At 41.2% G+C, this 20,055-nt stretch overlaps 1 protein-coding gene and 1 long non-coding RNA gene across 2 annotated transcripts in view; both read right to left on the bottom strand.

The window, feature by feature from the left end:
• Positions 1–3,027, bottom strand: part of RNF144A (ring finger protein 144A) — a 28,478-nt gene extending 25,451 nt beyond the window's left edge. Inside the window, exon 1 of the mRNA XM_014956886.1 lies at positions 2,880–3,027. Within this exon, the coding sequence (XP_014812372.1) occupies positions 2,880–3,014 (135 nt within the window). The 5' untranslated portion in view covers positions 3,015–3,027. The remainder of the gene's footprint in view (positions 1–2,879) is intronic.
• A 1,424-nt stretch (positions 3,028–4,451) lies between these two features.
• The window catches only part of LOC106896706, a 40,201-nt gene continuing 24,597 nt past the window's right edge, over positions 4,452–20,055 (bottom strand). The window contains exon 3 of the long non-coding RNA XR_001413664.1: positions 4,452–4,591. This is a non-coding gene — a long non-coding RNA (uncharacterized LOC106896706). The remainder of the gene's footprint in view (positions 4,592–20,055) is intronic.

Here is a 20,055-nt window from a genome sequence, read left to right as displayed (position 1 = left end):
CATTGTTTTTTTTTTTTTTTTTTTTTTTTTTTTTGCTCATATCGCCACCGAGGCCACCAGTTACCCCAGATCTTTTACATAAAAGCAAGAAGATAGAACAAAAGTATATACTGGTCCATCAAATCCAATACAGAGACAGTGAAATTCTCCAAGTGTATTTCCATTTATCGTGTACTGAATCTACTGTATGTAGACTCCAAAGTCTTGAGTCAAAAGGATATTTTGTTTCTGTTGGTTTTCACTAACTTAAATTTGGCTGTTAACAAAAGACAGTCCATATTGAGGACTGCAATGATGATTTCCAGAAACACCAAGTTTCTGGAAATAATTGCTGGAGGAATACCAGTGGAGGACTCAGCACACAGTTGTCACACTCTTCCTTAACCATTGCCAATGGTCTCAACAGTCTTGCTTGACTCATTATGGGAGCATTTTCTTAGGCAAAGTGATTAACGTGCAAGCTGTCCACAAGGTAGAGATGGAGGCTTTGGGTTTCAGTCATGCTGAATTCTTGGACAATAGCTAAAAATCCGTCACGGCCCCTTGCAACTATTGTGATTGATTCTTATTTCTTCCCCCACTGCCATCAGGTAAAGCAAGGGTAACGTTATTCTCCTATTATTTCACAGAAAAACTTGTGGGCAAATAATCTTTTCAGGGCACTTAAACATCACCATAGTGAAGCTCATACAATTGGCAGACAAGGTACTGGTTTGCTTAAACAGGACAAAGCTGCATGAACTATTCAAAACAATCAAATACAAGTGGTGAAAATGGACTGAGGATTCCAGCTGAATAGAGTTAGACACAAGAATCCAATGTCACCACAGTACTTATGCCAGGTCCTAAAAACAGGTTACTGGCAAAGATTACATCTTTAGTATCAGGTAATGCTTTTTGAAACAGCAGTAAGAGTCAGTAACGATATTCTACCAAGACAAAATGGAAGATCAGTGATGGCAGCAAGTGTCAGAAGGAACAAGGTGGAGAAGACGACACATATCTGGCAAGCCAGCCTTTCTGCTGCCACTTAAGTGTTACTGAAAAAAATTAAATTAAAACATTCCCTGCATCCAGGCAACAGGGAAAGACACAGAAAACTCAGCAGTAAACACTAGAACTATCCATTGTGCAGTGGAGAACAGTTTTCACGAAGCCTATTATTCTGCTTTTCATGAAGCCTATTATTTTATACACCTTCACATGCTTGAGCAAACACTCTTTTCAAACCGCATAACGAAGCAATACTTATTTTTTAATTGGACAGGCACAGTGTTTGCAACACTGCCTGTGTTTACCTGCCTGGGTACTCACTTCTTTTTTCAATGGAACATCAATGTTAAAGTTGGTTGCAAAAACCTGAAGTCTTTAGAACATTATACATATTATAAACTGAGCTGTTTACATTGCTTTTTTTGCTGTTTTCAGTAAGCAACAAAAGGAGCTGTATGTTGGCAATCCCCTATCTTCTCAATAATCATCAGAAAAAATTCTACTATGTAAAAAATTGGTAATATTTCCATGAAGAAAAATAAAATGTAGAAAAGACTACTTGAAAAAATCCTTACTCTTCAACATTAAAAAAGAAAAATCCCCAAAATAACTTTGTTGAAAAAGACTTTAAAATTAACCCAATCACATGTCTGAACCTATAATTTCTCTGAAGTTTATGACATGGTGTTGAAGTCTTTGAGCATCATGTATCCCAGAAATTATATTCTTACTGATTTTGCTGTAACTTTTCTGCTGCTGAGCCATAGTTACAAGTTTTTTGGTGTACCCACACCCATTGTAAAATTAAAGGATCTAACATGTTCATTTCAAAACATCATTAGGAATGGAAAGCCACTACTACTACTTTTCTGTCTCTATTCATAAACTAGAAATACCCGTTTACTGTGACAATTATAGAATCACAGAATGGTTAGAGTTGGAAGGGACCTTTAAGATCATCTAGTTCCAACCCCCCTGCCCTGGGCAGGGACACCTCCCACCAGACCAGGTTGCTCAAAGCCCCATCCAGCCTGGCCTTGGACCCCTCCAGGGATGGGGCATCCACAGCTTCTCTGGGCAACCTGTTCCAGTGTCTCACCACCCTCACAGGAAAGAATTTCTTTCTAGTATCTAATCTAAATCTACCCTCTCGCAGTTTAAAACTGTTACCCCTCATCCAATCACTCCACTCCCTGATAAAGCATCCCCTTTTAGGTACTGGAAGGCTGCAATAAGGTCTCCCCGGAGCTTTCTCTTCTCCAGGCTGAACAACCCCAACTCTCTCAGCTTGTCTTCATAGGAGAGATGCTCCAGCCCTCTGATCATCTTTGTGGCCCTGTAGTATGCATCTTTGCTGCATACTGCACTGATGTTCAAACTGACAAGATTATTGCTATTCCAGGCACACATCTGTGCAATAAGGTACTGAAAACCTGTTATGTGATTGTAGTTATGGTACAGTGAAATTAGAATCTATGATAGTTAAATATTTTGAGTTACAAGTGTGTGAATGTCTCTGTTCCAGAAAGAGCTGGGGCTAGAGTTTAAAAAAAAAATAAAATAATCCCACAACCTAAAGAACAACCAAACAAAAAATCCCCAAATTCAAGCCATTGATAGATAAAAGGGAAAGTGTGAATAACCTTGCTAAGAAGCTAACCGTATACATCAGTATACAGAAGTGCTGAGTAAAAATATTTTTATTTTTTTTTAAACAGGAAAACAGAAAAGTTTACTTGCTAGCATTTGTGTCAAGTATGCAACAGTATTTATTTCCATGGCAGCTTCAATACTTCAGGGTAAAACCCACTCAGCAGAAACCCACATGATTTCTGCAGTTAAATTTGCGCATTGTTTTTCATACCCAATAAAAAAAGCAAACTCACCAGGGTACAGAAGATGCATTGGCATTGTGCTATCGTTGTCATCTGCTCCACAGGATATTCACCGAGGCAGAGCTTGCAGGACACTAATGGGTCTAGTACCAAGTCCCAGGTAGGCCTATATCTTGCTGTAGTCATTGCAGAGCAGTCTGAAAAACAGCAGAAAAGTAAAGATACTCTATGACTTCCTTATATTGATACTCAGCTTCTCATTTCTGATACTGAAAACATTATTGTCAGCTGCTGCCTGTTAGCTATTAGGAAAAAAAAAAAGCTATACAAACAACAATGGCTAGTTTGACAGTATCAGTGCTTCCAGAGGCTATACATCCCCTGCCCGATGGAGCATGCATGTAACAAGCAGAAGGAAAAAAAAAAAAAGAGCATCATGTATCCCAGAAATTATATTCTTACTGATTTTGCTGTAACTTTTCTGCTGCTGAGCCATAGTTACAAGTTTTTTGGTGTACCCACACCCATTGTAAAATTAAAGGATCTAACATGTTCATTTCAAAACATCATTAGGAATGGAAAGCCACTACTACTACTTTTCTGTCTCTATTCATAAACTAGAAATACCCGTTTACTGTGACAATTATAGAATCACAGAATGGTTAGAGTTGGAAGGGACCTTTAAGATCATCTAGTTCCAACCCCCCTGCCCTGGGCAGGGACACCTCCCACCAGACCAGGTTGCTCAAAGCCCCATCCAGCCTGGCCTTGGACCCCTCCAGGGATGGGGCATCCACAGCTTCTCTGGGCAACCTGTTCCAGTGTCTCACCACCCTCACAGGAAAGAATTTCTTTCTAGTATCTAATCTAAATCTACCCTCTCGCAGTTTAAAACTGTTACCCCTCATCCAATCACTCCACTCCCTGATAAAGCATCCCCTTTTAGGTACTGGAAGGCTGCAATAAGGTCTCCCCGGAGCTTTCTCTTCTCCAGGCTGAACAACCCCAACTCTCTCAGCTTGTCTTCATAGGAGAGATGCTCCAGCCCTCTGATCATCTTTGTGGCCCTGTAGTATGCATCTTTGCTGCATACTGCACTGATGTTCAAACTGACAAGATTATTGCTATTCCAGGCACACATCTGTGCAATAAGGTACTGAAAACCTGTTATGTGATTGTAGTTATGGTACAGTGAAATTAGAATCTATGATAGTTAAATATTTTGAGTTACAAGTGTGTGAATGTCTCTGTTCCAGAAAGAGCTGGGGCTAGAGTTTAAAAAAAAAATAAAATAATCCCACAACCTAAAGAACAACCAAACAAAAAATCCCCAAATTCAAGCCATTGATAGATAAAAGGGAAAGTGTGAATAACCTTGCTAAGAAGCTAACCGTATACATCAGTATACAGAAGTGCTGAGTAAAAATATTTTTATTTTTTTTTAAACAGGAAAACAGAAAAGTTTACTTGCTAGCATTTGTGTCAAGTATGCAACAGTATTTATTTCCATGGCAGCTTCAATACTTCAGGGTAAAACCCACTCAGCAGAAACCCACATGATTTCTGCAGTTAAATTTGCGCATTGTTTTTCATACCCAATAAAAAAAGCAAACTCACCAGGGTACAGAAGATGCATTGGCATTGTGCTATCGTTGTCATCTGCTCCACAGGATATTCACCGAGGCAGAGCTTGCAGGACACTAATGGGTCTAGTACCAAGTCCCAGGTAGGCCTATATCTTGCTGTAGTCATTGCAGAGCAGTCTGAAAAACAGCAGAAAAGTAAAGATACTCTATGACTTCCTTATATTGATACTCAGCTTCTCATTTCTGATACTGAAAACATTATTGTCAGCTGCTGCCTGTTAGCTATTAGGAAAAAAAAAAAGCTATACAAACAACAATGGCTAGTTTGACAGTATCAGTGCTTCCAGAGGCTATACATCCCCTGCCCGATGGAGCATGCATGTAACAAGCAGAAGGAAAAAAAAAAAAAACAGCAGCACATAATACACTGACAAAATATGAGAGCCAGCAGGAAATATCCTTAGGCCACAGACTTTTGTCCAACGTTACACATGCAAAAATCTCATTCCCAACTCCTTCCATTTCCACCACTAGTTACAAGCTTGCTTTCACTGATATTGATCACCCATCACTTAAAATACATTCCTTAAGCCGCACAACTCCAGCTACACGGGCAAGACTCACACAGTCTCTTTCATGACCCGAGCATCTATTATGCCCTATTTGCAGCCTGATGATATTGCAACTCAAGCAGAGCCAGGTATTTTTGTTCCCAAGAGCATGACAGATCGATCAGTTCGCTAAGTTAATTTTAGAAAGAATGGTGAATATTCTGAGTATCCTCAGATGTTCTTAGCCTGCATTTTTCTCCCAACACTCACTATATGCCAAGAGCAAAAATTTGTTGCAGCAACAACCAACTAGGGGAAATAAACACACAAAAAATGAGCTATAAGAGGAGGCTGTAATACCTATATATCACCCTCAAGACAGCAATAGGATAGGACTACGCAGAGCATCTTCACCCTGGGCTTCAGGGCCCAGATGGAGACTTGTCAAATGACTAACCAGAAACAAAATAATCTCACACATAACAAATGTATTCCCATAAAGAGGAAAGCTAATTTACAAGTTACATAGTTACACACATAGGGAAAAAAAGCAAAGCAACCTAAAAAAACCCACCCCACACTCCCCTAAACATCTGGGGTACCTTATGTAGTATACTCAGTCCAAACACTTTGTTTTTCCATTGGCACTTGCAGGAACTGCTTATATCAAAGTCACTATCTGTGAACTTCCCAAGACCTCCAGAACTGCAACAAATTACTTTTATGCTTATTACACTAGGTTTAGGCAGATGTTCAAGCAAAAAATGTTTTTTCCCCCCAAACAAATTACATGGAGAGTTCAAAGAAGTGTTTGTGAAGTTTGAGTCTTTGATATTCAATTAATCATGGACAGGACTCCACCAAGGTCTCTAAATTCTCCCTCTGCTCAGTCTAACTCATTGGAAGATGCCCTTAAAAGGCACATAAAGGACACCAAAAGAGTAGAGACTAATCATACTTATTTCTAGTGCAGCCACCAGGGAGGAGAGGGGGAGAGAAGAAAGATTAAACCACCCCATTTCCAGGGATGCTCTGGATCACTTCTTTCAAAAGCCCACACACAAACTCCACGCTGTTTCAAAGGAAACAGATGAAATAGTCCTGCAGAGCTGCACATGAATAATGGCTCCACGTCACAAAAATAGGACTTGTGCTGTGCAGTCTGGGACTAACATGAGAGTTCTAAGACTATTAGACTGCTTCTTTACTGTCAAATGCCACTACTTTTTCATTTTACACAAAATACCAGCAAAAACAATTTTCTTCCAAATTTTGGTTTATCTGATATTTGCAGATAGATTCATGAAACACACCTGAACCAACTCTGTTCGCTATTAGTTTGAGTGCCCTGTGCTTCTCCTGCCCGGTTTATTGCACAACTATTGGTTATGGCAGCAAGCAGATGGAACAACGAAGAGGGACACATATAAGAACGCACTTGGATACATCAGGGAGACCAAATTCCTAGCAAATTACATGGCAAAGATGTAAAATCTGACACCATTCAGACTAAAAATGTTGCCAAGTATATTGATGCAATTCAATCCCAACAAAAAAGAAGTTTATATAAGTTCAATGTGGGTCAATAAGTGACGAAAATATTAACCTTTCAGCTCCAGGGCTTACACTTGATCCCTGTTTGTTCCCCTAGGACTTTCAAGAGAGGTTTACTGGTACCACTGTGGTAATTCCTCTTTTGCAGCACAACTACACTGCAGTAACACCTCATTGGGAAATCTCTCTCCTCTTTGCCTTCTACTACAAACCAAAAGTGAATCACAGTGAAACTTCTTCCAAGCTGGCACCCAGCAGGCCAACAGAAATTGGCTGCCCCATACAGTTGGCAAGTAATCCGTGAGAAGCTCAGCCATGGTGATAACACAACAGAAAACCTGAACGCAGCTTCAAATGGCAGGAGAACCACTCCTGCCCACCCCTCCTTGCCAAACACTTTCTGCTGGGGCAGTGACATGTGCAGCAGAGGCTGACTGCCTCCACTGATGGGAGCATGTTATAAAAAATATGCTGACTTAACCCCTAAAGGCTTCTATCCCATGCTGCCAAAGAAAACAAGTTCCAAGTCACCAAATTACTCTTATTTTGTTTTCTATGCCATTTTTTTCCTAATAGTACAAGATAGCATTGTATCACTTTGCATCTTTCACTTTAACCTACTGCAGCATTATGTACACACAATCATCGCAACCTCAATCGCTCACTAAATCTATGTTAAAATAGTCTTCAGTTTTAATAATTAAAACTTACACTTAACTTGACAGGGAATAAATATCTGTTGTCGCTGGTGGCATTAAAGCAAGCATCAAGAAATCTGCCACCTAGCCTTGGAAAATGCACACAGAAAGCTACCCAGCAGAGATGTTCCCCTGGAGTGCAGTATCCCTGTAAAGGAACACAGGGAATGAAGCTTTCCAAAGCACAAACTACATCTTGCTTCACAATCACCTGGCACACTGTTGCAACTAAATCATAAGCTTCTGTGTTACACAATGCTTAAGAAACCCCAAAAAACAACAAAACCCAAGCCAAACTCACAAGAAAATGAGAAAAAAAACCCTACCTTCTGTCAAAATCAGATTAAGACTCCTACTGTTCAATAGCTGTGGTCTCTCATGGCTCAGATTGTACTCTCATGCTTTCTAGTGATGTGCAATGCTTCAGGGAGAATGTAAAGTAACAGCAAGAAGAAAGAGAAGGCATCTGAAAGGAGCTCTATAGGAACAAGACACTAAAAATCAGACACTGGTGTGCCCCCGAGCTGAAGACCACCAGCCAGTAGAAAATTCTGCCTCGTGGTTTGGGTATCTGCTAGGAGGTCCCAGGAAATACAGCTAGTAAAGGCACAGAACTACAGTCCAATTCACCTACAGAACAGACCTTACTCCAAACAAATACTTAGTTCATTAGAGATTTAGCGCTGATTACCAAGCTCAGTTCAAACATCAGTACTTCACAGGCCCTGATAACACGTGTGCCAAATCAGACTTGTGAGACAGAAAACCAGAAGAGCAGTTGGTCAACAGTTCAGACTCTAAACTCTACTGCAGCCAAGGTCAGCCTCATTTACGTGTTTTTGCAGACTGTGGTCTGCAAAATATCTGCTAACACTGAATTTGTAAGGAACATGGTAATACAGCCCATCATTTTCCAGGACAGCATCCCAAAGCAAGCTGGGATCAGGAAAAATAGGAAACAGCTTTAGTAATGGTTTGTTCAGAGCAGTCTTTTAAAAAATAATCAGCCATCTAACTAATGATTATTTAGTTCTGCAACCATGTGCACGTCCACAGAAGAAAAAACACTGCATAAGTAGACAGAAGAGATTGAAGTCTTTTTGCTGTAACACGTTAATACATTTAAGATATTCCGTGTTCTGGTAGATGGGTATGGAAGGGAAAGGAATCTTTCATTATTTCTGTGCAACAATTAATGAATTAAGTGAATACAAACAGCATTTCTGAACAGTAATTCCTTAGTTTTTGGTCCACCCACACAGACTACATTTTCAAGTGAGAACAAATGGCTGACTTGATCTCTGGTAAATCAAGAATAGAGCAATTCTTTCCAGGCTTCAAGAAGTTGCAGAAAACAGTGAAACAGAAATACTGTGAAAAATTCTGTGGAAAAACTCTGTGAAAGCAGGAAATAATGCAACTTTCTTCCATGCAAGTCATTCAAAAAAATCATAAAACTATGATTTTTCTTATTGCACTGTAGTCAAATATTCCATGGCACTGTACAGTCAAGCTGCAGTTGCATCAACACGTCACAGATACATGACCAGTTATGTGAGAAAAAAGTGACTAAAAAATATGGTTGAGTAAGATAGTCATACACCGCATGCTTTAACTGGTGGGTCTTTTTCCATTAAGCAAGACTCAAAATAGAGCTTTCAACAGAATCTAAATTTCAGCTTTAGATCAAGGATGGGTTTGATTTCTAAGTTAAGGGCTTCAGTCCCCTCTCCTACCAAATAGCTAGCTAATCAGGTACACTTAAGTCATCTGCCTTAAGGAGTTATCTTAATCTGAATTTACTGACATGATGCAAAACAGCTCTTTTAAAAGTCAAAGGGAAGGATTAAAAACTGGTTCTCATTTCTGTTGTCCCTCTTTGTCAAAACATCTCTGCTTAAAATAATTCAGGCTACTAGATGAAATCAAACACATCTGCTATAGCACAATTTTAGTTTTGTATATATAAATAAATACATGTGTTTATATAATCCAGGCTACACTACTTCTTACCTGCAAACACATCTGTCACTGTACAATTTTATATATTTAATATATAAAGTATGTTTAGATATTAATACATTCATTATTTATAAATATACTAAAATATAAATCAATTTTCCAGATTTTTTTACTTATGTGGAAGAAACCTGCACATTTCTGTGCACATGACTGTGGAGTCATCTGCAGAAAGGCTATTGCACTGCACTCTGGAGCTGGCACTGCCTGCCACATCTATTAAGTGATTATTTTCACTCTGACCTTAACAGTTCTGAGCCTTCATAACTAGCCACAGCTGTAACTCACTGCCCATGATCCAACAGCTGTCTCCAAGACCCCCAAGTCAGCAGGAACTAGTTTCCGTGACCAAGGTTGGTGGCTGAGGGTGTTCAGCAACAGTCCTGCAACTTGGATTATTTGTTACACCTCTGTCAGAGTTTGAACTTGATGTCATTTCTCTCTGTTCCTAAGCTCTTCCAAGGATCTTCAGAATTGTATAGCTAGGGATTAAAGAAGCCTGCACGACATATTTGACCAGTTAGCAACTATTTTTTGTCGGTGTTGCCAGGTTTTATTATGCAATAGTACTACAGACTGATAAGGCCATTTTAAAAATCCCTCTATAAAACAAATTAATTAATAAATTCACCCACTAATTAGATTTAATGGTTACAGAAGTTGGCAGACAGACTTGGTATCTCTCACTTATCAATACCTGTTAGTTACTGGCATCTATCACTACATTAAGTGTCTCTGAGCCTTCATCCTTGCAGAACTGCTTGAGAGGTAGAGTAATTCTCTTTGTTAGATACCAGACAAACTCACACACAGAAGACTGGATTTACCTAGATGTTCAGGTGGTTAGAGATGGCTTCCTTACAGAGGTTTGGTGCGTGCTTTCTTTTCTTAGGTTCTTAAATCCTGCCAAGTGCCCACCCAACTCTTAAAGCTTACTCATAAATCCAATCCACAAACTGCTGGACTTGTGCAGTTGATATCAACCCTCCTTTGAATTCCAGACCACTCCAACCAGTAAAGCCACATTCTGTCTTCCAGCAGTATAACACGCTGCTGTTTTCAGGCATTACTCTTTTCAACACGTAAGGAACTTCAGCTTGTACAAAATACTGCAGAAAGTCACGTCAACACATAGTCTACCATAAAGTCTTCAGAGCTGGCTTTAAGTCCTTACACTGGCTAACCATCAATTCCAAGCTCACCATCTCTGTTCTTATCTTCAAGTTATTCCAGGGCCTGAGCCCAGATGAGATAAAAGAGCATGTAAAAGCTTAGAGAACTGTCAGCAACTCCAATATCCCAGCTAATATAGCACGTGGGAAACAGGCTCTTCCTTGAGTCAAAAGAATTATTTCAGGGACTTTATTCCACTCCATTAATTAGTCACTATGTTTGTTTGCTTTACCTTCACAACTGTTAGAAATATATGTTTTTCTATATTATATTAATATATATTTTATATATATACAAATGTATATAAAATTTAAAAAATATACATATAGAAAGATTACATTCAAACATTCAAAAGCCCAAGAAAAAAAAAAAAGAAAGAGCAGCTGGTTTCTGACTAATAAAAGCTACCTGAATAATAGCATCAAGAATAAAAAAAGAAAAAAGGCTACTGGACTGCTTCTGTGACAAGTCACTGTTAGGAGACATTAAAAAAAAAGTTCTTTGCTAGGAACCTGGCTAACAATATTCCTTCTTCCTTTTCCTGAGGAATTAGAGTACCGTATAAGGCAAATAAAGAAGACAATTTAAACAGCTTGGTTTGATCACAGCACAGACATGAAGGCTTTTAAATATTAGAAAAGTAATGTACGGCTTCTAGATATATGAATCTATCTATCCATATATGGATATATGGATCTATGGACGATGCTGCCTATCAAACGCACAGCAGGCAGAAGAGACAAGATGTTATGGAGACAAACACAGAAAACAAACAAATTTTTAAAGCTCCAACTTCTGAAGAATACTACAAATAGACATGCCACAAGCTCATCTTCTGTACACGCAGAAGTACCTGAGAGGGCAAGAGCTTTTAATGCATCCCAAAAAATACAGCCGCTGAATAAGGCGACAGAGCCAAGGACTTTTCTGACCTTGCATTTTCCTGTGTTTGTCACCAGCTCTGGTGCCACTGTGGCTTCTCGAAGCACTGCCAAACAGCAGCAACCTGAAATAAACTGGGTGGGGCTGCTATTCAGACCCTGTAGGCAGGGGTGAAAACATTTCAAAGGGAAAAAAAAAAAAAAAAAAATCATTTCACTCCATGTGAAAGAAACTGCGGTCAGGCAGAAGGGAAAGAACTGGAAGATTCAAAGGTATGGAGGGGAAAAAAAAAAAGCCACAAACCACCCTGTAATTTAATAAAAAGAAAAAAGGGGTAAGGAGGATGACAGAGAATACAAGACAAGGAAGAAATGAGAATAGGGAAAAGTAGGGTCCTGCACCTAGGGAGGGATAACCCCGTGCAATGGTACAGGTTGGGGGCTGACCTACTGGAAATCAGCTCTGCAGAGAGGGACCTGGGAGTCCCGGTGGACAGCAAGTTGACCAGCAGCCAGCAATGTGCCCTTGTGGCCAAGAAAGCCAATGGTCTCCTGGGGCATGTTAAAAAGAGTGTGGCCAGCAGGTCAAGGGAGGTTATCCTCACCTTCTACTCTGCCCTGGTGAGGCCACATTGGAGTACTGTGTCCAGTTCTGAGCTCCCCAGTTGAGGAAGGACAGGGAACTAAGGGAAAGAACTGGAAGATTCAAAGGTATGGAGGGGAAAAAAAAAAAGCCACAAACCACCCTGTAATTTAATAAAAAGAAAAAAGGGGTAAGGAGGATGACAGAGAATACAAGACAAGGAAGAAATGAGAATAGGGAAAAGTAGGGTCCTGCACCTAGGGAGGGATAACCCCGTGCAATGGTACAGGTTGGGGGCTGACCTACTGGAAATCAGCTCTGCAGAGAGGGACCTGGGAGTCCCGGTGGACAGCAAGTTGACCAGCAGCCAGCAATGTGCCCTTGTGGCCAAGAAAGCCAATGGTCTCCTGGGGCATGTTAAAAAGAGTGTGGCCAGCAGGTCAAGGGAGGTTATCCTCACCTTCTACTCTGCCCTGGTGAGGCCACATTGGAGTACTGTGTCCAGTTCTGAGCTCCCCAGTTGAGGAAGGACAGGGAACTACAGCAGAGGGCTACGAAGATGATCAAGGGACTGAAGCATCTCTCTTAGGAGGAAAGGCTGAGAGACATGGGTCTGTTTAGCCTAGAGAAGAGAAGACAGAGAGGGGATCTCATCAATACTTACAAATATTTAAAGGGCGGGTGTCAAGAGGATGGGGCCAGACTCTCTTCAGTGGTGCCCAGCGACAAGGGGCAATGAGCACAAACTGGAACATGGGAAATTCCACCTCAATGTGTGGAAAAACTTCTTTACTTTGAGGGAGACAGAGCACTGGAACTGGCTGCCCAGAGAGGTTGTGGAGTCTCCTTCCCTGGAGACATTCAAGGCCTGCCTGGATGAATTCCTGTCCAACCTGCTCTAGGTGAATGTGCTTTGGCAGGGAGGTTGGACTAGATGATTTCTGAAAGTCCCTTCCAACCCCTACCATTCTGCGATTCTGTGCTGTTCCCAGAAGTATACTTTGTTGTACTGAGTACAACCACAGAAGTGGAATTCCACCACATTATGACCCAAACATTCGATATCCCCAAAAGATGATATGAACAAAAGGACAGAGATGTGGTAACATTAAGGAACATTGCTTAGAATCCACGTATCTATTCGGTGTTTGCTATCCAACAGATTGAGTCCTGGAGCAGCAGAGCACCTCAGGCAAGAGATGGGAAGCCTTTCCATGATTTCCACCATCCCATTTCCCAGCAGTAGCATCCCAGACCCTCATCTCACCTCAGGGCACCCTCAGCAGCCAGACAGAAGGCCTCAAGATAATTTGAAACAGCTAGGACAAGATGATATGTACATTTTAAAAGCCACCTCCTCCATGATGAGTGAGAAAATTCCACCTTGCATCATACTGGAAAGAATCCTAAATGCTGTAGCACAGGTCTATCACTTGGCATGAACACCAACACATTTTGGTCTGCAGAGAACAAGCTGGCCCATCTTATTTGCTTAAGAGTCATGAACCCATTAGATCCTCATTAAAACTCTCATGAGCTTTAACAGTTTCTCATTAAAAACTCCCATAAACCTTAGTGCAATGAACCACTGCCTTTGAATGCTAGGGCCAAGGTTCCAGCTATGAATTATTGTGGCAAACACTAAGCCCATGCAGAAGTGTGGAAGCGGGTTAAATCATTAACAGTTGAAACATTTAAGCTCTGTAAGTATCTTCAAGATAGAAAAATCAGCTGCACACAGAAACTAGGAAATAAGAAAGATTTTCTCCATATGAAGAGCAATCCTCTACACTCCATTATTCCTCCTTTCTCCAAGTTCCAACAAATCAGAACCAAGAGTACATGACTGAAATAGTAGTGAGACTGAGATTAAGGAGAGATTAGAACATCTTACTGGCATCATGATCAAAGGAAGAAGAGTTCAGGAAGAAAAAAAAAAAAAACACACACACAACTTTCCCTCTCCACTGACAGCTGAATACAACAAAGGCAGTGTAATCTTTCTTGAAAGGAGTTGTGATATGAATAAGCATTTCAGCAGATGCCAGCAACAACCAGGAGACTTTCACAGTGAAAAAGCAACATCCTGTTGACTTGGGTTTCTTGGTTATCAGAAGACAAAATCAGAAACAAGTCAAACTCATTTTCCAAGCTGAACGTTTTCAGATTTTGCTTCTACTGGAAGAATGCTGATGGTTACAAAGTTTACAGATTTACAGCGTGCATTTTATAGCCACCACCTCTGTTAACAGAATTAATGCTCAAAGTCATGGTTATACCAAGGACTGCAGAATTAGCATTCATCAACCAAGAAAGGCAGCTCAGAACGCAGTTAAGTCATACTCCAAATTAACATGGCTTAGAAGATAACTTTCATGTTTTGCATCTATGAGCTCCCATTGTAGTTATGTACTGTAGGTGCCTGCTGTAGAGTGTGCTGATTATTTTGGCACTTCTGCTGGCCACACCAACTACAGCTCTACTACTGGCTACAGGTAACCCAGCAGCCACTTGCATTTAAAATACCTTCAATCTGTGGCTGATTTCCACCCATATGAGTTGCCCTCTTCCTGGTCCTACCTCTTCCACAATGCAAGGAGCCCAGGGTGAATTGATCAGACAACATCTGTAAGAGGTCTTGAAGTACAGTAAGATGAAGCCAACCTAAAAGAGAGCAGACCTAACCAAAGCCAACTGTAACCTAAGCAGGCAACTTGCAGCTGCAACAACTTCTGAATGCTATCAAGCAGTGAGAAGTCACTCATGACTGAATTATCTTCTAGCTTGTGAAGGCAACAGTAATAACACGGGCACAAACAATTCCACTGCTCTCTAGGGTAACATCTTATTTTATTATTTTCCAAAAACTAGTAAACCACCCAGTCAAAAACAACTGTTTTGCTGTGTCTTTCCTCCCATCCCTAACATTTTCCCATGTTTTTATTCTTCTCTTCCCCAGCTCCCTCCCTGTCCACTCCTTTCCTTGCTTCCGCCTATTCTTTTCCTCCTATTCTTTCCCTTCTCTCTGCTTATAAGGAACTGATGAATTACTGCACTCTGAGCTGTCTCCACGATAGCAATAAATCAGTAAGGAGCAGTTTGAAACTTCAACGTACCACAAGGTTTTTCCTGCTCCACAGTTGACACTCTCAGAAAAGTAAGAGCTATGTTTACACAAAGCCCAAATAACAGCAAGCTTGAGCTCTGTGGGTTTTTCCCTTTGTTAGGGGAGGAAGAGAAAAGCTTTGGAAGCTTAAAGCTAGAAACCACATTTAAAGCTACAGAAAGTTACTGAGAAAACGTGAATACAAGCAAGGGGAGTGGAGCCCTAGTTTGGACTGAGCCACTTGGAGGGACCAGCTGAGCAATTCTCTCATTTCCACCAGTCAAAAGGAAATCAAAATTTTCTTTTTCCTTGCAACTGTGGCAAAACGCATGCTTGGTGCACTGCCCAGCAGAGTGCTTTCCATAGCACTTTGCAAATCTCAGATAAAGGAACAAACTATGTTGGATTGAAAGAACCCACCGCAAACCCTGCTGCTGTCTTGTATACTAACAATGGAGCTTGGGTTTTAACAGCAACTGTAAGACAACACGTACACAAGTGCCATCCCTTCATGTGCTACACTTGAAGCAGATGTGCTGGTAGCTGAAAACAGCATTCAGAGTGGGGTAAAGTCTTATTAACCTACCCACAGCTACCTTTGTTCCTGTGACTCAATAACCACCACTAAATTCCACCCAGATATTTGTAAGAGACAGCACTTTTCACAGCTCCCAGTGCGGACAGGGAGTTCCCCCAGTCTCATGCCCCAGATCTGCCCCTTGGATTGGCATGAAGTTCTCCCTTGTTCTGAAGATTTGACTTAAGAGGCAGAAGAACCATCAGAGCACACATAGTCAATAGGACTTGTAAGAAAACATTGCCGAACTACAAGAAGAGAGAAAGACTCTTCATAGAAAGAGTAAAACTCCATGGAAATGTTTATGGCAATAATTACAGCCATCTGGAAAATTCCTTTTACTTTTTCCAAAACCATGCCTAAAACCAGCAACTCTAGCTAGAAGCTGGACAGCTTCTCTGCAGAACTAACAGCTTCCATCATACTGTATCGCACTGTGTACCAGCTATGACCCAGAACTGCCCCTCCAGTCTTCAGAGGACTGAAAAGTACAGTGTATTTTAATTAGATGTTGTCGTATACAAACTCATTCACTGTGTCAGTGTGACACACTGGACCGAGGAGAAATTTAGGATGGGATCCAGACTACCTAAGATAGTCATCTTTTTGTTGCTGCCTAAAGAAGCAGATTTTTCGAAGGTAATTGCCTACATTCTCTACTGAGTGAGAGGAAGGAAAGTGATTTTGAAGGGAGCTTTTGTGTCTAGTATGGGGCACCTCAGCCAAAGGAACAAAACACAAACAGAAAAAAAAAACCCCACAAACCATGTCTTTCTAGAAAATTTTGGTCTCCTGATACCAAACTCAATGGCTTAGGCTGTGCAATGGGCCATATTATAGACCAGTAAGATATTCTCTCTCCCCCCCAAACACTGGGAAAACTATGATTCACCCTGCAAACAGGATCCAGCCTGATCAACAGTACTAGCTACTCACTGCCTCTTTTAATAGCAGTACAAAATTTAAAAACGGTAACAGAGGAAAAGAGTTGAGAATTCGTACATCTCTCACCAGTCAGCCTTTCATATCATCTGATGCTTCACATGATAAAAATTACAGCTATCAGCTAGGATATTCTACAACAAACTTCTGGCCTGACAAATCTGATGACTCTGGATTGAAATCTCTCTCTTCACGCTGATCATTTCCATGCATCCTCCTAAAAGTTATTTTGTCTTTTTATCTCCTTTCCTATACATAATACTATTGCTCTAATTTCCTCCTGCTTGAAGCAGTCTGCGCTCTCCCCATCACATCGTCTGCATCACAATCCAGTTCTTCAGTCCCACTCCCACTGCACAGTATCCAAAGCAGGGTAGCTCAGGTCAGCCAAACAGGAGAGATCTGGGTGTCCTACTAGGCAACTGGCTTGAGACAAGTTTTCATCTTCTCTCTGGGAGAGGAGTTTGCCTTTTTAAAGCAGTGTCACAAAAATTAATTATGTTACGGTGTATGTTGACATCTCAGCTACTCTAGCTTGGTGAACAAAGTGTTTTTTGTTCCCAAGTTTCCTTTCAGTCATTTCAGAATTACATGTTCAATTAGATTTCTCCAAATCATGTCCTGATGTGACATTCAACCAACACATGTCTGGGCACAGACTTGCCACTCACATGGACTAGGGAATTTGCAGACAGATTCCTATTATCATAGAACGGTTCGAGTTGGAAGGGACTTTGAAGATGATCTAGTTCCAACCCTCTGCCATGGGCAGGGACACCTCCCACTAGACCAGGTTCTCAAAGCCCCATCCAGCCTGGTCTTGAACACCTCCAGGGACGGGGCATTCACAATTTCTTTGGGCAACATGTTCCACTGTCTTGCCACCCTCACAGTAAAGAATTTCTTCCTAATATCTAATCTAGATGCACCCTCTTTCAGTGTAAAACTGCTACTTGTTGTCCTATCACTAGACTCCCTGATAAAGAGTCCTTCCCCACCTATTCTGTGGGCTCCCTTATTATTGTGTTATTACGTAACACACTTTCATTAGGGGTAAACATTTAATTTAGCCTGGTTTCTTCCTCCTTTCTTATTGTATTCTCACACTTACTGATAATCCAGGCAAGTCATTCAGCCTAGGCCTTGGAAGACCTTCAAGAAACAGAGTCAAGAGAAAGTTCTTATGTCGGTGTGAACCACTAAAGATTGCAAACACCAAAAAAAAAAAAAAAAAAAAGGATGATCTAGTGATTAGAACATCACCTGAGTTATTCAAAACTACTGATAACCTCTTCTACCTCAAGCTTACCGCATAAATAAGCGGCTTATAGTTTACTTGTGCCTCAGCCACATGATCTGGTACCTGCCACATCACACAGGCTGGCGAGCTGTGCATTAGCTGCCTGAGCACCTCTTTTCCTCCCCTTCTCCCTCTGCAGAGTGAGAATCAGCAACTGCAGTATTTTCAGAGGTGCAATGTATCAGCCTCAACATCAGCCCCAACTCTAATCCTTCACAGTACCATTACTGCTGCACAGCAATGCTTCCTGCTTTGCTGGTGGTGGAGGCTTTTCCCCCTCTCCCCACGTTTAACATCATTTGTGGTGTAACACAGAGACTTGTTTTCTGCAGAAAGTAGGAGCCCTGCAGCACCCCACCTGCACGTGGCAGAGGCAGCGCGTAACACCTCGGCTACAGCAAAGGCAGAAAGCCCAAAACCAAATGCTGAAGCTCTAAGGGCACATAAAGATAACAGAAAGCTTGAGGGGAGAAGAGGAAAGAGCACGGGTTCACCACAGTGCAAACACACCCTTCAGGGCTCCCCACACTACAGTTCTTGAGATGGCAAGTACTGGTAAGTTACAGACCTTTGATTTCGGTAAGACACGCAGAGGAACACTATTGGGAATTTCTCCATATAGCTTCGTAAACCTGAGTGCAGCTCTTAGAACTCTTAGAAATCAATAGGTGTTGGGCCTTGGTTTATTACTTCTAGTTTCCATTTAGTTTTTTGTGTCTTACTTATTGGTTAACTATAGTAAATTAAGATGCTTTGGCAGCTTGAGCTATAGTTTTTCTTTCCTCATTTATAACAAAACCTTAAGAACAAACTACTGGCGGTTCTACATTCGTAAATGGCTCTCCCTGCCAATTAATTCATTAAGTAAAACAGTATGGTGCTGATTAGGACTTTTGCAGTTTTTAACCTTTAATATTATGGAAGTTACTTGACTTTTGAGTTACTCAAACAGAACAGATGTTTAAAATTATTACAGGAAAGTGTCAATTTGGTACAAAATAAGCTATCAAACAAATTAAGTTGAAAAAATAAATATCAAAAGATTAAATATCATGTCAGCATAGTTGATTTGAATTTCAGTAAAAAGATAACATAAACAAATATAGCATGTTACCTTACATGTCATTGCATTGTTAGAAAGAGAAGACTGAAGGGACTTAAGTCGGTCCCCTACACCCTCTACATACCCACATAATTCATCCTGCTAAAGAGGGAGCGACGCAAAATCACCCCTCTTGATCAGAGCGCCTGACTTCGGGATGGATTTGATATGGAGAGAAAGTGACAGCCTGCTCAGGGGACAGGCCATTTCTCATTGCCGTATTAACCCCTTCCCCAGACCCACAGGCACGTTGTAACTGGTGTGTCGGGTATATCCCACCCTGCAGATCCACAGCAGCAGCTCTGGTTTGTGGCTCTGTGCAAGTCACCTGTGCTCTGCTCGATCCACAACTCCCACCCGCTCCTGGGCCCGGGCAGGAGGGAGGATGCTGAACAGCAGCCCTTGCTGTGCTCCTCACAGCTACTGGTGCTGACCTGCTTCGGAGCAGAGAGCACCCTGCCACGGGGATGGAAAACACGTACTCGTCTTCACAGTTTCCCAGCAGACAGATCTGGCCTGCAGCATAAAGTGAGGGAAATTTGCATAGACTTACTCTGGCAAGGAGGGAAAACATTTCTAGGGCAGCTTAAGCTTGTGCTCATCGTTCTGGGGGTTTATAAAGAAGAGCTTTAAAAGCAAAACAGAGAGCCTTGATGCTTTTTAAAGGAAGTTAACAATACCAGAATTGAGTCTTCTTACTTCCTTAAAGAAAAAAACAGAATAAAGAAGCAACACCCATTTAAAGGTCAATATATAAAATATATTGCCTAAGCCACTTTATATAAAGAGGACAGCTGGTCAGTTTTGGGTCACCCGTCCTGTCCGCTCCTCCCAGACGGTAGGACCCCCTCTACGCTCTTCTGCTTCTGACCCTCCAAAAGGGCACATAACAAAGTTAAGCTGACCTCTGCTGTAATAGCTATATGCATAAGCAAGAGCCTCGCTGCATACCATTAATTTTAAACAGACATTACCGCTCTGGAAGCAGACACTGTCTGGAAAACATGCTGTTAATTTCAGAGAGTGTAGTTAGTTGGAAGAGACTTAACTGAAAAGTAAAGTTACTGAAAAGAAAATTGGTTCTGTTTTATCTCAAACCAGGTCACCAGAATAGGGTCAGGATCACCCTCAGACTGCAGTCTCTTCTGTGAAAAA

The sequence above is a fragment of the Calidris pugnax genome, unplaced genomic scaffold (genome assembly GCF_001431845.1).
Source record: "Calidris pugnax isolate Ruff unplaced genomic scaffold, ASM143184v1 scaffold171, whole genome shotgun sequence".
NCBI lineage: Eukaryota > Metazoa > Chordata > Aves > Charadriiformes > Scolopacidae > Calidris > Calidris pugnax.
The sequence above is the reverse complement of the archived record's forward strand: the minus strand, read 5'-3'. Positions and strand labels throughout refer to the sequence as shown.